The 19,176-nt window shown below is 38.0% G+C and overlaps 2 protein-coding genes across 4 annotated transcripts in view; one reads left to right on the top strand and one right to left on the bottom strand.

The window, feature by feature from the left end:
* CLN5 (CLN5 intracellular trafficking protein) overlaps positions 1–19,176 on the top strand; it is a 44,172-nt gene that overhangs the window by 12,788 nt on the left and 12,208 nt on the right. Inside the window, exons 4-5 of one of the 3 annotated variants that reach the window (XM_053216718.1) lie at positions 13,584–13,751; positions 15,407–15,646. The exons of 1 other annotated variant lie outside the window; for it this stretch is intronic. In XM_053216718.1, coding sequence (XP_053072693.1) covers positions 13,584–13,751; positions 15,407–15,516 — 278 coding nt within the window. In that variant the 3' untranslated portion in view covers positions 15,517–15,646. Of the gene's footprint in view, positions 1–13,583; positions 13,752–15,406; positions 15,647–19,176 lie in introns of those variants that run through there. One more of the 3 variants, XM_053216721.1, reaches the window with a different exon arrangement.
* On the bottom strand, positions 359–18,081 carry FBXL3 (F-box and leucine rich repeat protein 3). The gene is made up of 5 exons (XM_027065030.2): positions 17,740–18,081; positions 13,910–14,258; positions 12,169–12,291; positions 9,131–9,302; positions 359–2,905 (listed from the first exon to the last, which is right to left on the bottom strand). The coding sequence occupies exons 2-5, from the start codon at positions 14,255–14,257 to the stop codon at positions 2,262–2,264; spliced, it is 1,287 nt and encodes a 428-aa protein (XP_026920831.1). The 5' UTR covers position 14,258; positions 17,740–18,081; the 3' UTR covers positions 359–2,261.

The raw sequence follows: 19,176 nt of genomic DNA on the forward strand, positions 1-19,176 counted from the left end.
TTGACTAAGAATTCTATTTCAAAATCTGTTTTATAAATTCTTATTCTAAAAACAAAGAGCCTATTCTTTTTAATTTAACCCTTTTCTGTATAAAATGTGAAAAATAAATTTACATTTCATGGCCAATTTTTATTTCCTATCACTTTAGTCATCAGAACTTATTTCTAAGAATAGATTTCATTTCCCTTATCTTACATCTTTATAACAGTCATCCTACCATAAACTTATTCAAAATTAAACATTGTATTCATCAAATATAAATTTGAAACTAAACCCATAAATCTGTAAGTTTATCTTGTTGTAAAACCAAATATGTATGTTAGTGTCATTTTTAAAAACTATTAATAATACAACAGCATTAGTAACTATCTTTATTCTCAAATTGATAAAAGCATTTAACATATATACTTTACAGTATAAACAAAGTAAGTGCTATGCATTTTGCTTATAAAGTGACTTAAAGTATTTCAAGCATTATATAATTCAATTTGTACAAAAAAGTAAATTTCCGAATAAAGCTTTGGTTAGTAGAACTGATTATGCACTGTCAAATCCATTTTCCAAAGTTGTTCAAGGGAAAAAAGGCTTCATCCGCTATCACATGTATTTCTTGTACAAAGCTTTTTAACTATTTAGTAAGGGGAAAATATTACAATAATTGCTTTTAATTTCCCAGTCTGGATCAGCCTTTTTTCTTCTCATTTACATGTGGCCGGAACACCATGACTTTTGAAAAGTATAAATTAGGTACAAAATCACCTTTACTTTTTTCTTAGGAAGGTGATCTATTTAAAAAATAGATTCGATCTGTAAGACTGTTGGCTTCCATTATTACCAAGATGCTTTCTAAAAGTTTCAAGCATTACTATATTATTCCATTGGGGATAAATCACTTCTAATTTCCCTTAGGAAGGTAATATCTACTAGCACTAGTGCTCAGAATCAAAGCTTATATAATATCTAAAAACAAAAACAAAACTAAATGTAGCCCCAAACTTAATATTCTTATAGCAATGTATGTTTTACCATTATTCATACGAAAGTAATAAAAATGCTACCTAACTTAAATAATATAAAATAGCGTTGTAACCAAATTAACAATCACAAAACTGCAGACATTTTTGTATTAAAATTTTCCAGTCCACTGAGCAATATTTACTCAAAAATATGATTATGAACTTAAATATATCCTCTTTTAAGTTCACTTGTTTATACTGAACAAGTGGTGCTCCTTTTATGATTTTTGAAAATTCTACTTACATAACTATTTAATTCCAAAATGGAAAATGAACCATCACTAAAATTCACTGGAGAATATTCTTTCATGGAAATAATTTATAAACATTTTAAAGTTCTACCTTTAATTATTTCAAATTGGCTTTTTTAAATAGATAAGCTTTTCATTTCAATTACTGTATAATACTTCAAACCTAGCTTAAACAAAGATAAAACCAAGGAGAACTGGCAAAGCATTCCTTGCTTTACATAGGATGCCTCAAAGTGTCACATACATAGTAACATATCACAAAAGAGAATTTATATGGTTTAGCAGATTATAGAGCAAACCTGAAAGTTTATACAAAACTAAACACTGCCTCGCTTCTATTCTGTTTATTTTCTTTTAATTTGATCTTGGCTCTGTTTATTATCTGTCTATAATAACCATTGTGTGACACATACCAGTTTTCTAAGAAATCCAATTACTTATACATACCTCTTCAAACAGCTCTGTAACATATTTGAGAACATTCAACCAATCTCTTTCATTCAATATGATACAGCCTACATTTTTCTCACAAAATGCTCACTGTCCTGAGCTATATTAAACACCTTATAACAGGTGTATGTATAACTGAAGACCCTAAAATGTCAAGTTTACATTTAAAAAAAAATGCATAGAGAACATAACATTTGGAAAACTTCTTAGTACTCAATTCTCGGATATTATAATATATAGGTGTTGTTTCTTTCAGACTGTAAAATGTTTCATCTTTATAACTGACTTACTTTCAGATCTGAACCACAGTTTAAAAAATTTTTCTGAGATTTGACTGCTGTTAGGCTAAAGAAACAGATGAAGTTTTCTGACCAAAACTGGTCCATGGGTCTTCCAATAAACAATCCTTATATATTCAATGCAGATATCAAATTTCCATGCCACAAAATAGAATTACATCAGAACTACAAGAAATAAACTCTTATCATAATACAGTATTCTTAACGTAAAGGTGCTATTCATCATGCCCTACATCATTCAGTCTTTACCAAGTGGGCATCATGTCTGGAAACCACACCCTACCAAGATGCTTGGACACCTCCCAATGGATTTGCTCCAGGCTATACTTTTGGTCAGGAATTAATACTTCTTCCATAATGGATAATTGAGACAGGCGGCCACCACACATCTTCACAAACTCAACAAAGGCACTACATGAGACTTCACATTCCCCTAGTCCAATAGCTGACAAATTTTTACAACGTTCTGCAATGCGAATTAACTCTTCATCAAGTGGCCGTAAGCCATTAGCACATACTACTAGTTCAACTAGTCTAGGGCATGTCATTCCCACACGGCCAAGCACATCTTTGCTTACTGATCTCCCAAAGTAAAGATGGGTGGCAGGTATTTCATACCGAAAGAATGGATCAAATTCCTCTTCATATAAAAAAAAATACATCACTAAGTTCACTTTTGGTGAATGTCTGATGAAAGCATCCCAGCTGCTTTTCTGAATAGTATGGAAGTGTGTCTGTCCAGGATTCTCGCTGACTACATCAATGCGCAAATGTTCTAATCGAACGTGTTTTTCAGAAGATAAAGCCAGCAGCAATTCATCACTTAACAAGTGGTAATTCAGGGCCAGTTCACGTAAGCCATGACACTGATCAGCCACACAAAGGATACCTAGGAAGAAATAGTGTCTAATTATTTACAAATTTTTGTACGAGTTCATCACCTGTTCAAAAAATTTAATCAAATGCATGTCTCAAAATTTTACCATATTTCCCTATCATAAAGCTATACAATTTAAAATTTAGTTATATGGTTGAACTAGCAGAAAGTCACATTTAAAAACCTACTACTAAATCTGTCTATAAGAAAATGAGACTAATTCTAAACCTGATACCATAAAAAGAAATAAAGCTCACTTATAAACTTAGAACAATTATAAATTTGTTTTACAGTTTATTTATTTAGAGAGAGAGAGAGAGAGTGCGAGTAGGGGAGGGGCAGAGAGAGAGGGCGAAAGAGAATCCCAAGGAGGCTCCAGATGCCAGTGCTGAGCCCAATGCGGGGCTCGAATCATGAAATCGTATGACCATGACCTGAGCCGAAACCAAGAGTCAGACGCTTAACCAACTGAGCCACCCAGGTGTTCCAACAATTATAAATTATTAATAAATACAGACGACCCTTAAACAACACAGGGGTTAGGGGCACTGACTCCTGTATAGTTGAAAATCTATGTATAACTTTTGACTCCTCACTTAATTACTAATAGCCTAGTGTTAGCCAGATGCCTTACTGATAACATAAACGTCAATATATATTTACTTATATTCTTACAATAAGAATACTACATTCTTACAACAAAGTTAGAGAAAAGAAAATCATAAAAGGAAATATGTTTACAGTATAATATTGTATTTACTGAAAAAAATCCACAGGTATATGGACCCACAGTTCAAACCCATGTTATTCAAGGATTAGCTACATGTACCATAACTAACGTTTACCCCAGTAATGCATGGACAGTGTTATATTTTTTTAAAAAACTGATTACAAACACCAAACCTATAGGTTAAGCAAGAAAAATTACATGATCATCACTACAGAGGCCAAAAGACATTTTTGGAAATTAAAAATTTAATTCTAATTAAAAAGAAAAAAAAGGTAAAGCCACATAAAAGAATCTATGTAACTAAATAAAACATTTGAAAGGTTGTTAAAAAAGATTTCTATCGGGGCTCCTGGGTGGCTCAGTCGGTTAAGTGTCTGACTTCGGCTCAGGTCATGATCTCGCGGTTCGTGAGTTCAAGCCCCACGTCGGGCTCTGTGCTAACAGCTCAGAGCCTGGAGCCTGTTTCAGATTCTGTGCCTCCTGCTCTCTCTCTGACCCTCCCCTGTTCATGCTCTGTCTCTCTCTGTCTCAAAAATAAATAAACGTTAAAAAAAAAAAAAGATTTTTATCAAGGGAGCAAAATTTTTTTAACAGCTTATTAGTGTCTAATAAACTCAACAAATTTCTCAGAAAAAAATACCAAGATACCACTAGATAAATGAGTCAAAGGTAACCAATTCACGTTAATGGAAATAGTAATTATAACTAACAAATTCTTAACATATCCAGAAAGCAGTTCCATAAATGGTCCCTATACTTGGCATGCTATGTTTCAGAACTGCCCAAACCCCTATCAAGCAGATCTTACCAAAGGTCAGCATCTGATTTCTGAAATGGCCTAATACTAAAATTCTACCCCAGACAGCCTATAGTACTTGATAAATGACCCATTCAAACCATTTCTTTCTGGTGTTTAGAAACAAGGATAGGAACAAAACACACATCATATTATCTATTATTTATTGTACAGTAAATGTCACGTACTAAATATACTCAAAAATCTAGAAAAATAAATTATTTCTACTTTGAAGTTGATGCAACTAAAGACAAACACAAACTGAGTGACTCTTAAGTTCATGTGCTTAACTACTGCTTGAGAAGTGACAAGACAGAGGCTCCAATAAGCCAAAGCTTAAAAGCAGTGGGAAGAGAATATAGGCAACAGAATCAGTAAAGAGGTAAACTGAATCACCAGTGTAAGAGTCACCAAAAGACATCTGTGCTTTACTATTCAGCCACTACAAAGTTTCTGTTCTCTACAAGGTTTCTGTGTACTTTGAAATAAACCTTCATAACCTGAGCACTTCTGTTCTTTGCAATCTTATAAAGCTTGATATAAAAAGAAAATAAATACACAGGGAATGGAAACCAAAGATGCAAATAAAAGAAACTGAGATATCATTTAGTAACTATTAAAGCAGTTGTGGCAGGCATAATTCTAAAAGTCCAAGTCCCCAAGATTCTACAACCTAATCCCCAGCACCTGTAATGTGAGGAGATACCACTCCCATGATTATATTATATAGCACAGTTGGCTTTAAAACAAGATTGTCCAGGCAGTTCTAATCTAATCACATGAGCCCTTTAAAAGCTGAGTTTTCTTTGGCCAGTTTCAGAAAAGAAGTCAGACTCACAGCTTCCCTGGCTAAGCAAAGAAGCTAGCTAAGCAATGGCTATATCTGTGACCTACAGAGCTGTGACACTACCAAATGAGTGCTGGTTTAACATGCTAAATTTGTAGTTGTTGGTTATGCAGCAATAGGAAACTTAATTAAACAGTTACTATATAATTCAGCAATTCCACTCCTAGGTATATACCCAAAAGAAATTACACCACTTATCTACACAAAATCTTACACAGGAATTTTCATAGCAGCATCATTCATAACAGTCAAAAGGTGGAAACAATGCAAATATCCATCAAATGATCAATAGATAAATGTGGTACAATCCATACAATGGAATATTATTTGGCAATAAAAAGAAATGAAACACTGATACATGCTAAAAAGTGTATAGAAATTCATTGTTGGTACTATTGTAAATTCACACAACTCATTTAGAAGAAAATACAGCAAAAGGCTGTATATAAAAAAGATCTGGACCCTCTGATCTACTTCTTCCACTTTACCATCTGTCCTATGGAAGAAACTGGTAGAAGCAAACTGCTTCGTGCCAAAATGGTTCATTTTTTAAATCACAGCAAAAATGTAGAAACAAGTATCCAACCTTAAAAGAATTATAAGACAAATGTTGGCTTACCAACAACATAGAACACTAAGTAACTAAATGTTCATTAGTTCAACTAATAATGAGTGTCAAGCACTGGTGCTAAGATGGTAAAGATGCAACATGAACAAGACATCCTTATCATAATAGCAGGCGGCAGAGAATTAAACAAGAATGCTCTGGGTGTCCTAGCAAGGGGATCAGGGAAGATTTCCCAGAACTAACACAGTGAGACATAAAGAATTAGAAGGATCAAGCTAGGGCAAAAGATAGGGGAGAAGGAAAGTGAACTTTATTTCCTGTGTGAACACCCACACATGGAAGAAACACAAGCATTCCAAGAACTGAAGCATTCCAAGCCTTCAGGTCAACATACAGTATGCAAGTAAGGTAACATCTTAAAGGATGAAGCCCCATAGAGAGGCAAGGGCTAGATCATATGGGACCTTGTCAGCCTCAGTAAGTAAGGAGTTTGGATCTTATCTAAAGCATAGTGAGAACATTTGAAGAAAACTGGAGAAAAATATCTGATTTATATTTTAGAAAGATTACTCTGTACATAGAAATCACATTAGAGAAGAATAAGCTGCAAGTTAGGAAATCAGTGTAAGAGGGTACTGCACAAAGATTACAGAGACCTGTACTACGGGAGTAAGAGTGGAGATGAAGAAGGCAGAGTGTCTTAGTTCAAGTTGCTTAACAGAATACCACAGACAGGGTGGCTTAAGCAATAAACATTTACTCTTCACAGTTCTGGAGCCTGGAAGTCCAATCTGGATGGTCAGGTTCTGATGAGGACCACAACTCTTCCTGGCTTGCGGATAGCCACCTTCTTGCTGTATCTTCACATGGTGAAAAAGAGATCATCTCTCTCCTGCCTCTTCTTATAAGGGCACTAATGCCATTTATGAGACCTCCACCCTCATGACCTAACTATCTCCCAACCGAACTCCAAATACTACCACACTGCAGCTTAGAGCTTTAGCAATATGAATAGAAGGGGATCAGAATAAATCATCAGTCCACAGTGTAGACTCAAGGCCTATTTCAATGATGGAATCACCAGACCTTGGTGACTGAAAGGATGTAGAAAGTAAGGGTAGGAAGAATCAAGGATGTCTGTTAGGTCCCTGACAACCAGATGGATGGAGCCATTTACTGAGATAGCACAAAGGAAAAAGCAAGAGATCTAGACAGGGGGAGAAGAAAGTTCATTCATCTGAAGCACCAGTGAGACATTCTAGAGGAACTGGGCCACTGGCAGCTCAACACATAGCTCTGGAGTTCCAGAGACACTGTAAGTGGGAAGTATTAACATACAGAATGTAACTGACACAACAAATGATGACGACAGCCCAGAGTTTGCATAGTAAAACAAAAAAGGACTCAGCACAGAACACAGTGAAACACCAAAATTTAAGGAATGAAAAGAGAAATCAACACAAGAAATGGTAGGAACAATCACAGAAGGAAAACGACGTAATATGGTATCAGAGTCAACAGTCACTAGCGTTGAATGGTGCCCAAACATCAAGCAGTAGACAATTGTAAGGACTATATAAAATAGGAGAAAAGTTTGATAAAATATTCAGTGACTAAAGAACAGAAAAAAATCCTTGATTTCAACTTAGAAAAAGAAATAGTTTTGCATAGTCCCAATATGCAAAATATGGATAGAAAGTAAATATGCAAATATATTAAATTTTAAATTATAATCGTCTAAGGTTATACTCTTAAATTTAAAAGTATTTCAGGTGCACAACTTGCCCAAAAGCCATGAGGTAAGACCAAGCAAGTTTATACTACCCTCTCAGAATTGATGTGATATATTTAATAAAAGTAAATGAACATGAGATGTACCAGAATAAAAAGAATAATGAACTCATAGTCTCACTGAGAACCCAGAGACCCAAAAGCTCTCATAGAGTGTGGGAAGTGCTGAAGTTACATTCAGAGTGCTATGGAAACAACACATGGTGGTTCTAAACCAGAGAGGAGAAAATAAGAACAAAACCAGATCATCTGAGTTGAATTCTGAAGGCTGGCCTGGACTTGGCTAGATGAAGAAGTGGGAGGAAAAAACATATTCCACAAGTACAGTGCACTAACCACACACACACAGGTACAAAGAACCTTAGTTATTATTGGACTCAAGTAAAAGCTACACATGAATGAGTAGCAAACAGGATTAAAAAGATAGGTGGAGGTGAGGATACAAAGGACCTTGTACACTATGAAGCTACGAGGTATGGACCTCACTCCCATAGCAACCCATACAGTAGATAGAAAATGTGACCAAGGTCATGTAAGAAGTAACTGCCACAAGTCCATTCTTCTTAAGTTCCAGACTGTTTAGATTATCACCTTCAGTAAAAATCTAGAAGTGGCAGAAGCAGCTAGGGAAATACTGCAATAGACTAGCCATTCCTGTCACTAAGACCCTCCCTGTAGGAGACAGAGAAATCTCCATCCAAGAAGAAATCACTTTCTTGGGGGAAGTCTGGGCTTTAGTCATGGCAAGAAGGTAGGAAGTATTTTGTAAAGATATCAAGGATTTAACACTGTCTTTTAAAAATGGGTTTCCCAAGTAACACAGCCAAAAGACTGGGAGCGATGTCAACAGTGGGAGGATGTGTCAGAAATGAAGCATCAGAAAGTAATAATACCAAGTGTGAGTTTATACTTCTTTTATAATACAAACTATTTGGAATTTAAATAATCTGAAACTGAATAATGCAGTAATGCTTAGAAAATTCTATATAAGAAAAGTTGGAAACAGCTTTCACAATGCTATTCCCCATTTGATGGGTTCTTGGCTCCAAGATTCAAGTTAGGAAAAGGGTTATCTTGCAAAATGTTAAGGTGGCAACTTCAGCACAACTCTCCTCCCTCTCTACATAGTGAGACAAAAAGCAATTATGAGATTGCTCTGATTCAAAACCTACCCTGCTGGCTCAACTATAATTAAAGAAAGTTCTATATTATCTAAAGGGCACCTCAGGCAAATCTAATACTGTCCTTTTTTTTTTTTTAATCCATATTCTAACACAGTTTGGACACAAGCTGACAAATAAGAGTAAAAAATAAGTTGAAAATAAGTGTCTAGGCTAGGAATGCTACAGAAATTTATGTTACTGTATCATGACATTAAAAATGTTTATGCAAAAGGGATGAAATAATCATATTAACCCACCCTCAAGGTTAATGATCAGTTTTTAATTCGATAAATACATCAGTCCATTTTAGTAAAATGTTACCTGGCAAAAAACACAACATACCTGCTGGAGAGACATGAGGACAGCTGCTCATTTTCAGCAGCTTGAGTGTATCGCTGTTGTTGGCCACTAGTACTTTGAGGGATGGATCATCTACTGGGGTATCATCTATCTTAAGCGACGACAAGGATTTGGAATTTACAAACACTACTGTCAGTGCAGAAATAAAGTGAGACTAAAAAGCAAAAAAATGGAAACAGTTTCAACTTTCAGGCATGAGAATTGAGGGAGTGTTCACATAAGACATATAGTTCACATATAGTTCATCTGAACCCTAATGATGTATCCCATAACTGTTTTAGGGGTAGCATCCTTTCACTCTGTTGTTGGGGGTATGGTAAAAAAGGGAGGTGACTATTTGCTATCTTTGAGAAAAGTCTTTTTACCTGTAGCAAAATGAGATTTCAAGCCCCTAAATCACAATAATCACTGGTAAGTAAAAAGTAAAAAATTGAATTACAGAATCGGGGATGAGAATACCTCCAGTGTTTTGTAACACTGAACTGCATTCTTTTTTGGTCTGATAGTTAACCATTAAAATAGTAATAAAATTACTAGCATAATCATTAGAAATTAGAATATCAACTCAGGCTCACTTGAAACAAAAAAGCTCACAGAAAATTTGATTCTAAAATACGCAAAATCATACCTAAATAAAATTCCAAGTTTAAAACTCCTTTAAATACGTTAAATTATCTACAGTATTTTCAAGCCATTCATTTTAATGTATTTTTCCACAAATACACCAATTATTATTCCATTTATTATATACATGTAATTATCTTTTGGACACAGAATCTGACCTCGAACCACTGTAGGGCAACAGGAATTAAAGCATGGTCAGAGTGTGTAACGTGGAATCAGCTAAAACCAATGGACGAAGGATCCAGGAGTAGGAAAGAGAGGTCAACATATGCTCCGACACCTTCCTCTACATAACCAATCTCACCCTCCACTTACCTTTATAAATTCACTACAGCAATGAAAAGGAATGAGGGCAAGCTAACAGCCAAGAAAGTACAAAGAAACACCATTTGCATGATCACATTTGCTAACTTAATTTTCCTCTACAATTAAATAACTGGTTAACTACTTAAATTTTGATCAGGTAACTTTTTGCCTATTTAAATGTTAACTCTTTCTAATATTTTCACCTCAAACTCAATTATACCTTGTACAGTCCCATTTCATTAGTATACTCATGACTGCATCCTCATGACTGCATCCCTGCCTTCTTTTTTCCATTTCCCTCAGATTTATCTGAGGTCAAATATACTTCTTTCATGTTTTCTACAGTTCTTCCAGGACTTCCAAGGTACAGTAACACCCTACTTCAATCTTCTACAAGAGCCAAAACGGGGGGGGGGGGGGGGGGGGGGGCGAGGTGAAGAACAACATAAGCATCTTAGGCCCATTTAATAAGGAAGGAAGCCATCCCAGATGCATCATAGTTCCCAAAGACAAAACGACTTCATGTAACTACAGTACTAGTACTAGATCTGTATAATGGTAATCTTGAGTAACAAGAAAAAAAGGAAATTAAATTTGTTCAGCATACCTTTTCATGTGGTATATTTTACTATACCATATCTATTTGTTTTTTTAACTATGGTATGTACACAGAAAATCAACTCAAAATATATCATTTTCCATATGAAGCTTGAACAAGGTGCTACTATACCATGTAAGTCAGTGCTCTGACTTAATAAGAATCTCCTGGATGTCTCATAGGAAGGGGAAATTTGAAACAGGGAATGTAACCCAAAATTTCCAAGTTTCTTAGATGATTTTTATGCACATTAAGTCAGTGCTCTGACTCATGTACTTAGAATCTTAAAATGCTGAACAGAATCTCTTACCTATTTCCCTTATTTTATAGGAGGGAAACATTTTAACTCAAATGTATGTATTTAAAGAACCTTTTTAATCACCAATTAAGACTTTGAAATCAACTGGTGATACATTTGTTACAAATATTCCATTCCATAACCACCTGAGTTATAATACACACTCAACTTAGTACTATTTCTTCCTGAATCATTCTAGTAAATTAAACTGTTAGATATGTAAAGGGGTATCTATATCTTAGTTTGCAGTGTACTCTGAAAAAAACCTTTCAAATTACTGTTGCATGCTAACCTACCCAACATTAGTTAACATACTCAGGAGGCCTTTATCAGCTGCCTTCTAAAAATGCACTTTTTTTTTTCTATTTTAAGAGTCTAGTTATTAGAGACACTATCTTACTATACGCAGGATCATGTTAGAACATATATATGAACATAAATAGTTCACTGTTCACCAAAAAAAAAAAGCTTTCTTTAAATAAAATCTGTAAAGGGGTGCCTGGGTGGCTCAGTCGGTTAAGCGGCCAACTTCGGCTCAGGTCATGATTTCGCGGTCCGTGAGTTTGAGCCCCGCGTCGGGCTCTGTGCTGACAGCTCAGAGCCCGGAGCCTGTTTCAGATTCTGTGTCTCCCTCTCTCTGACCCTCCCCCGTTCATGCTCTCTCTCTGTCTCAAAAATATATTTAAAAAAAAAAAAAAGTTAAAATAAATAAATAAATAAATAAAATCTGTAAAGTAATCCAAGTACACTAAATTTGCTCAGGAATAAATCTATACACAATTACCAGAAGATTTTATAAATAAGCTATACCTGTTCTCACTACTGGTACTGTCTACTTTTCTTTGATTGTAATTTCACAAATCTGCTCTGAAAGTCCAAAAAAGGAGCTGCTATATGTCTTTTTCCTAATTTGCTTCTCAATTTTAGTTACTTTTAGTACATCTCTTTGCTGAATCCTCTGCAAATTCACTCACTCTTTAACTTTTCCCATCAAGAAGCACAAGGTGATCAGAAAAAGGAAAAGCTTTATTAAAACTCCTATTGCCTGACATTCTAAATAAATAGTAACTAGTTTTCCATTATGTATACTATTTTTCTTACACTCCCATGGTCACTACAAGAAATGACCACTACAAGGGCAGAGCTTCTATCGGATTTCTCAGTAACTGCCAACAACATAAAACCAGCAAATACCTTTGGTAAATCCATAAAGCTTGGCCGAGCCGTTGAAATAAGTCCAAGTGTTTTTAATGAGCAATTTACCAGTTGCGATAATATATCACAAGCTGCTTCAGCTGATTCTTTGCTGCTGTCCACCTTAGAAAAGAACACACCATTTACCTATGCATATATTTACATTTCTCTGTGTAACCTTAATTTTACAGAAGAAACAGTTATTAGTTTATTACATTACAAATAATCTCCATCTAAGAAGGAATGATATGAGAGCAGACAAGACTAGTTTTGGCAAAGAACTTGAATTAAGAACCACTGCTTTATCTAGGTTTAATGTGACCTGTTAAATAAATGCTAGCTATGGGTAATCAGGTATTCATGTGTTACTTTTCAAAAATTATCAGGTAGGTTAAAGATTTAGTAAACATGCCTACATTCCATTATTCATCCCCAAAACAAAATACTATAAGCCTCTGTACTCCTATAAACCACTGTGATTCCTTAAACTACTCTAGACATCTCAAAAAGCCACCCCACTTCAATTATCTCATCACTGCATGAATTCCAGTATGTCCCTTTCTGGCAATGAAAAGAAACAAACGGCTCTCTTTGGCATTTTTCCACGTCCTTTTTTCTATTTCTCTCTAAAATATATTCATCTAAACCTTTTACATAAAATTTCTTAGGGATGCCTGGGTGGCTCAGTCGATTAAGCATCCGACTTCGGCTCAGGTCATGGGGTTTGTGAGTTCGAGCCCATGCTGGGCTCTGTGCTGACAGCTTGGAGCCTGCTTCAGATTCTGTGTATCCCTCTCTCTCTGCCCCTCCCCCGCTCATGCTCACTCACTCTCTCTCAATAACAAACATTAAAAAAATTTTTTTATATCCTTTTTCTTTGAAAACCCCATATCATAAAGCCATCAATAAGCAGAATTCAGTCTCTATTAAACAGTAATAGCAATTAAGTTTTAGTCAATCATAATCTCCATTTTTTTTTTTTTTTTAAGAGAGGGAGCACAAGCAGGGGAGATGGGCAGAGGGAGAGAGAGAATCTTAAGCAGGCTCCACACTGAGCATGGAGCCCAATGCGGACTTGATCCCACAACCCTGGGATTATGACCTGAACGAAATCAAGAGTCAGATGCTCAAATGACCGAGCCACCCAGGCACCCCTTCAAATTTTTTATTTATTTTATTGTATATTTTTTCCTCAAACTTATTCAAAATAATTCAATGTGACTGACAGCTTTAGTAAATGATTTATGCTTATTTAGTAGCTGCTTCTGTTCTTTTAATAAATTATGAATAATTATGATAAAAATAAAATAACTATGTTAAAAATTATGATAAAAGTAACAGCTGGAATTAGTTATGCAGCTTCTAAATGATTTAAAAAGTTTTTTTTTTAATGTTTATTTATTTTTGAGAGACAGAGACAGACTGGGAGCAGGAGAGGGGCAGAGAGAGAAGGAGACACAGAATCCGAAGCAGGCTCCAGGCTCTGAGCTGTCAGCACAGAGCCCAACGCGAGGCTCGAACTCAAAAACAGCGAGATCATGACCTGAGCCGAAGTTGGATGCTTAACCGAATGAGCCACCCAGGTGCCCCTCTGCAGCTTCTAATGTATACAATAATTCTAATCATTAAGAACTTTCTCTAAAAAGGCAATATTTTAAAAACATGAGAACATATTTTGGCTTAGGATAAAAAAAGCCACTGAATATACTTTATTTTTTAAAAGAAGGATTTAAAGTATTACCTTGAAGCTGACATATTGCAGATGGTTTGAATGTCTTTTAATAATCTGTTTGATCAGCTCTGGGTGTGTAGCTTTCAAGTAAGATGTAGCTGGCTGATTCAGTTCAAATTCAAAACATCTCCACAAGTCAGGCATGTGAAATACCTGGTTCCAGTTGCGGCAAACTTGTGAAGCATGAGCCCGGTCAAGAAGAGGCAAATACTTAAATACTTGGAGAATAATGTCCTGAAGGAGATTACCCCAATCACAAGTCTGAGATTGCTCATTTGTAGTCCTCAGTTTCTTAGATTTCTCTGCAGTACCTTCTTCTGATAAATTATGGTCACTATCTCTTCCTCCTCGTTTCATCCTATTCAGAAAAATGCATCATTTTTTTCATACTTAACTTTTGAATAGCAATAAATCCAACATTCGTTTTGCCATTGAGATACATATATGGATGTTTATAAATGCAAACACAAACATGAGGAACTGGACCAGTAATTCAAGAATATCAAAACAAAATATAATGAAAAGTGCCAGTGGAGACCAACTGTTGTTTTACAAATTCTATACAGGTATTTTTAAACATTTGTGTTTATACTGTACTACTGGCAGGGGGAGGGAGAGATATCATGATTTTGAAACTAAACCAAAAATTATAGTCAACTAAAAGCAATATTAAAAAAAAAAAAACCCTACAGTGACACCTGCTAAAGCTTTCTTAAAAGTCATCTAAGGATACCTGTTATATTTGAGTTCTTGAATTCAAGGAACCACAGTCCCAGGAATCTCTAGAGAAGATACGAAGTAAGTAGCCAATAGATCTCTCCACGTTGAATAGTCTGTAATATGTTACTGCCAGACACAATCTCTACTTAAGATAAGCAAACCCATCCCTACTATGCATGGTTTGGTCTGAAATGTGGTTTCTTCTTCCAGCACATCTCTTAGTATGGCAATGTTTACCCTAAGTTGTATTTCCGAATGATAGGTATATGTTTATTCTGTGTATTTGTACGATCTTCATTGCATTTGTTTCTTTGAAATAGTCTTATTGCAAAATAGTAGTATGGTTAAAAGAATGGGCTCTGGAATCAAGCTCCCTGGGTTTGAATTGTGGCTCTACCTCTCCCTGGTTATGTGGCCTTGAACAAATTATTTGGCCTTCCTGTGCTTCACTTTGTAAGGTGGGGATAATAACACACAGGATTCTTGTGAGGAATTAAACAGTAGTAGGGCTTAAAAAGAGACAGAGGATGTTGAACTCAAATACAGGAAAGTAGTCCAGTATTAAAGACTTTAAAGTGTATGACAAAGAAATGAAACGTGTGAGAAAATACAAGAACACATGCTTATATATGAGAAACACACACTGGTACAGGATTCACCACACTAAGGTAGTAACTAACCATAAATAAGTGGGATTATACTGTACCATATTATATAAATACAGTAGTAGGATAATAGTGGTGGCATTACAGGTGAATTTTTTTTTTTTTTTTTTTTTTTTGCCAGAGAGAGCACAAGCAGGGGAAGGGCAGAGAGAGATGGAGAGAAAATCCCAAGCAGGTTCCACGCTGTCAGCACGGAGCCCAATGCAGGGCTCCAACTCACCAAACCGTTGAGATCGTGACCTAAGCTGAAATCAAGAGTTGGACACTTAACCACCAAGCCACCCAGGTGCCCCTATCTCATACACATTCCTTTTAACGTCAATGAATTACATTGTAATCAGACAAACAGGTCTTGTTTTGATTTGTTATCTGGAAAAATAAGTATTGCAAACTAAGGGGGGTAATTGCAGACTACTCACTAGTACCCCTTTAGTTTAGAGCCTGCAACACTTTTATATCTACAGAGTAGTTCTGGCAGAGTGGTAGTTTGGATTTGGAGTCATAGCTTTTGAAAAGGACGGCTTGTGGCTCCAACTCCCTTCTTCTGGCATATCTGTGTATAAGAATTTGATTCCTGTGTGGGATGAAGGATGTGTATGTGTATGACTCTTAACCAAATAGATCTCTGTGGGATCTCTTTACCCAATAGCTAGTAAAACTTGTCAAAGGGGACTGGGGGCTGGAAGGAAACAAAACGGCAAAGCCTCCTGGCCTTCTTGCCGTTAAAATCTGCCCAGGAGATCTCAGCATGTATGCAATGAATTCCTCATTGATCCTACTTCCAAGTCTGTGATTTGGATGATGTAAATGAAGTGAAGTAAATGATGTATATTCTACTGAGCAAGGAGAAAACAGAATGACAAAGGTGATGGCAAGAGGGTAGTTTTATGGAACATTAAAACTTACTTGTGAATCTGAGAATACGTTTTGTAATGTGTTTACTGAAAAGGTAGTATAATCCACAATACAACCTTTAATATAAAAAAAAATCTCTTCTAGTAATAATGTCCCACTAGAGGTTGAGGTAACAGTGTCATTATGACCCATTTTTCTGCTTTACCTTATCCTGAAGGCTTAATTTTAGCATAGAAAATATGGGTCAAAGAACAAAATCATAATGTGGCTTATAATTTCTCTGACTACCTGAAACTACTCACAATTTTGAAATACGGAGATTCAAAAAAGAATGAAACTGTCTTTATAATTTCTTCTCCTTAGTAGAGCACCCAAACCAGACCTCTTCAAGGCTCCAGCAGTTCAATTTCAAATTGCAACTTTTCTAGGCCCCAAATAATTGATGCAACTTAGGTCACTAGAGCATTTGGTGAAGGACTGATATTATGAAGCACCAAAAGGAAAAACAAACAAACAAACAAACCATTAATGAGGAAAAACTAGAGTAGTTGAGCAGCACAGGGAGTTACTGAACTAATCTTAATATTTCCATACCCTCGGAAAGTAGTAGTAAATTTGTTCATCAGAGAAAGAGTGGAGAATACTTCAGCTGTGTGTCCATCACTGTATTAAACACTTTTAGTAAACTGTACATGTAGCACTTTTAAAAGCCCATTTGTACACAACTCTAAAAAGCTTGTTTTGGCATCACATTTCCTTTCCATTTGCCTAATATCAAAATTAACTTGCATTCTTTGGCTGGAATACAAGAAAAAAAAAAAAACAACAGTGGGACGAGATTAACTCTCAGAACTAGATGGTACGAAGAGTGTGGTGGCGAAAATGTGTCTAGGTGTCATCTGCAGATAACTCGGAGTTGATGGCATTTTTATAAATATTTCAAAAGAAGAGGACAAAAAGACTATTTAAAAGATCTGGCTCACTGAATGAATTGGACATCAGCAGCAACAAAATAATAGTAATCTAACCTCTTGGCTTGGAGACGCAGGTCAATCACTGAATAGGCTGCTTCCTGATCCCCGTGGCCAGCCCCACCTGAACCCGCTGCCCACGCCTAAGGCAGGCGCCAAGCGGCTCCTCCTCACAAGCGACCAAGTTTTCCACTGGGCTCCGGGACCGGGACGTCCCCTCCTCCCGCGCCACCTACACGGATTGGCTCTCCCTGACGTTTCTCACGCGCTCTACCCTGAGCAGTGTTTTGACATCTTCAACGCCCCTCGTTTTTTTCAAGCTACACGCACGGGCACAGCCCACGCCGGGAAGAGCCTGGCAGAGCGCGAGCTCTAAGGTGCCTGTCGCCAACCCTGCCAAGGGTAATAAAACCGGGCGACAGCAGCCGCGAGCCCGCATTCACACCACGCCTTGTTGACATGTTTTGAAGCAGGCATCGCGGGGAAACGCCCCCAAGCAGGCTCTAAGGTCTGGGCGCCGCGCCCGGGACCCCGCGCCCCTGATCCGCCCTGCCGCCCACGAAGGTCGGCGGACCCACCCCAGCCTCGCAGTCACAGCGGGGCTCCGGCCCTGCCCCTCCGCCGTTACCTGCTGCCGGGGGCGGCTTCCCCCAAGCACCACCCCGGGCTCCGAGGACGGCGGCGGCTGGTCCCGCGGCTCTCACATGAGGCCCCCAGGGAGCCCCGCTTCGCGCTCCCGCCGCCGCGACCCCCCACGCTCAGCCCGCATCCGAGGCGCTGGTCCCGCGGCGGACGCCAACGCGGCTCCACCTTTGCGGTTCTGGCTGCTCCAGGAGAAGCCTCCTTTCTCAGTCCCACGCAACCCGCGTTCTCTTTCCGGGACCCCTCGTAGCTGCGAAAGCCTCCTTCGGCGAGCCGCGGCCACCGCGCAGGGCCCCGCCGCCTCGGCCCACACAGCGACTCCAAAATGGCGCCTGGAGCTCGCGGCCGCGCGCTTTCCCCGGCGCGTCTCCGCCCGTGGGGGCGAGCGCGTGTCCGCCGGGGCGGGCCCGCGGAGGGAGGGGGAGGGCGGGAGTGGGTCGCGCCCGCCGAGAGCGCGCGCCGCCCGTGCAGATGGGGGCCTCCGCCTCTGGTTCCAGGAGAGTGGGCAGCTTTCCTCCCTGCGACGCTACTGCTACCCTTAGGGGATTTTTTCCTTTTGAAGCCAGTGTGGGAGGGCTGGAGCTAGCTAGATGGCCAAGAGACTATCTGCTGTTGAAACTGGAAAGTTTAGGGAGGTGGAGCAGGAAAGGAAAAAGGAGGGAGTGTCTCTGAGCCTGCTGCATCCAGCAGCTGGTTCTCCGAGGCAGAAAGACAAACTGTAGCTGCTGACCGCTGACATACCTCTGCACCGCGAGGCTCGACCTGGAATGGCCACGACAGCACCACGGAACTCAAGGGGTTAAAATACAGGCTCTAAAAATTTACACACAGCATATGTACATAAGGTGTTCTTAAAAACTGAGAGGAATTATCGCAGAATGGTGGCAGTGTTGATAACACTGGGATTGCAAATGATTTTTATATTTAAAATATTTGTATTTTCTAATTTTTTAAAACAATTTTTATCATCGTTATTACTTTTTAAAAACCACTTATAAAGGAGATAGACTCCTGGGACGCCTGGGTGGCTCAGTTGGTTAAGTGTCCATCTTGACTTTGCACAGGTCATGATCTCCTTCATGAGTTTCAGCCCTATATGGGGCTCTTCCCTGACAGCATGGAGCCTGCTAGGGATTCTCTCTCTTCCTCTCTCTTTCTTCCCCTTCCCTGCTCATTCTTGTTTGCTCGCTCACTCGCTCTCTCTCTCTCTCTCTCAAAATAAATAAAAAAGTAGATAGACTCCTGAAGTTTGTAAAGCTTTCTGAAACATAATAAGGAAAGCATAAAGGACTAAATGGCTATTTAAAAAATAACCCACAAGTGAAGCCTTTTATCAATCCAGGCATTTTTGTGTGTAAGTGCTACCAACTTAGCTTGTTTTAACAGTTTGGATTTGGGATACTGGGTTTTCTTAAAGTGAGAA

This window comes from Acinonyx jubatus, chromosome A1 (genome assembly GCF_027475565.1).
Source record: "Acinonyx jubatus isolate Ajub_Pintada_27869175 chromosome A1, VMU_Ajub_asm_v1.0, whole genome shotgun sequence".
NCBI lineage: Eukaryota > Metazoa > Chordata > Mammalia > Carnivora > Felidae > Acinonyx > Acinonyx jubatus.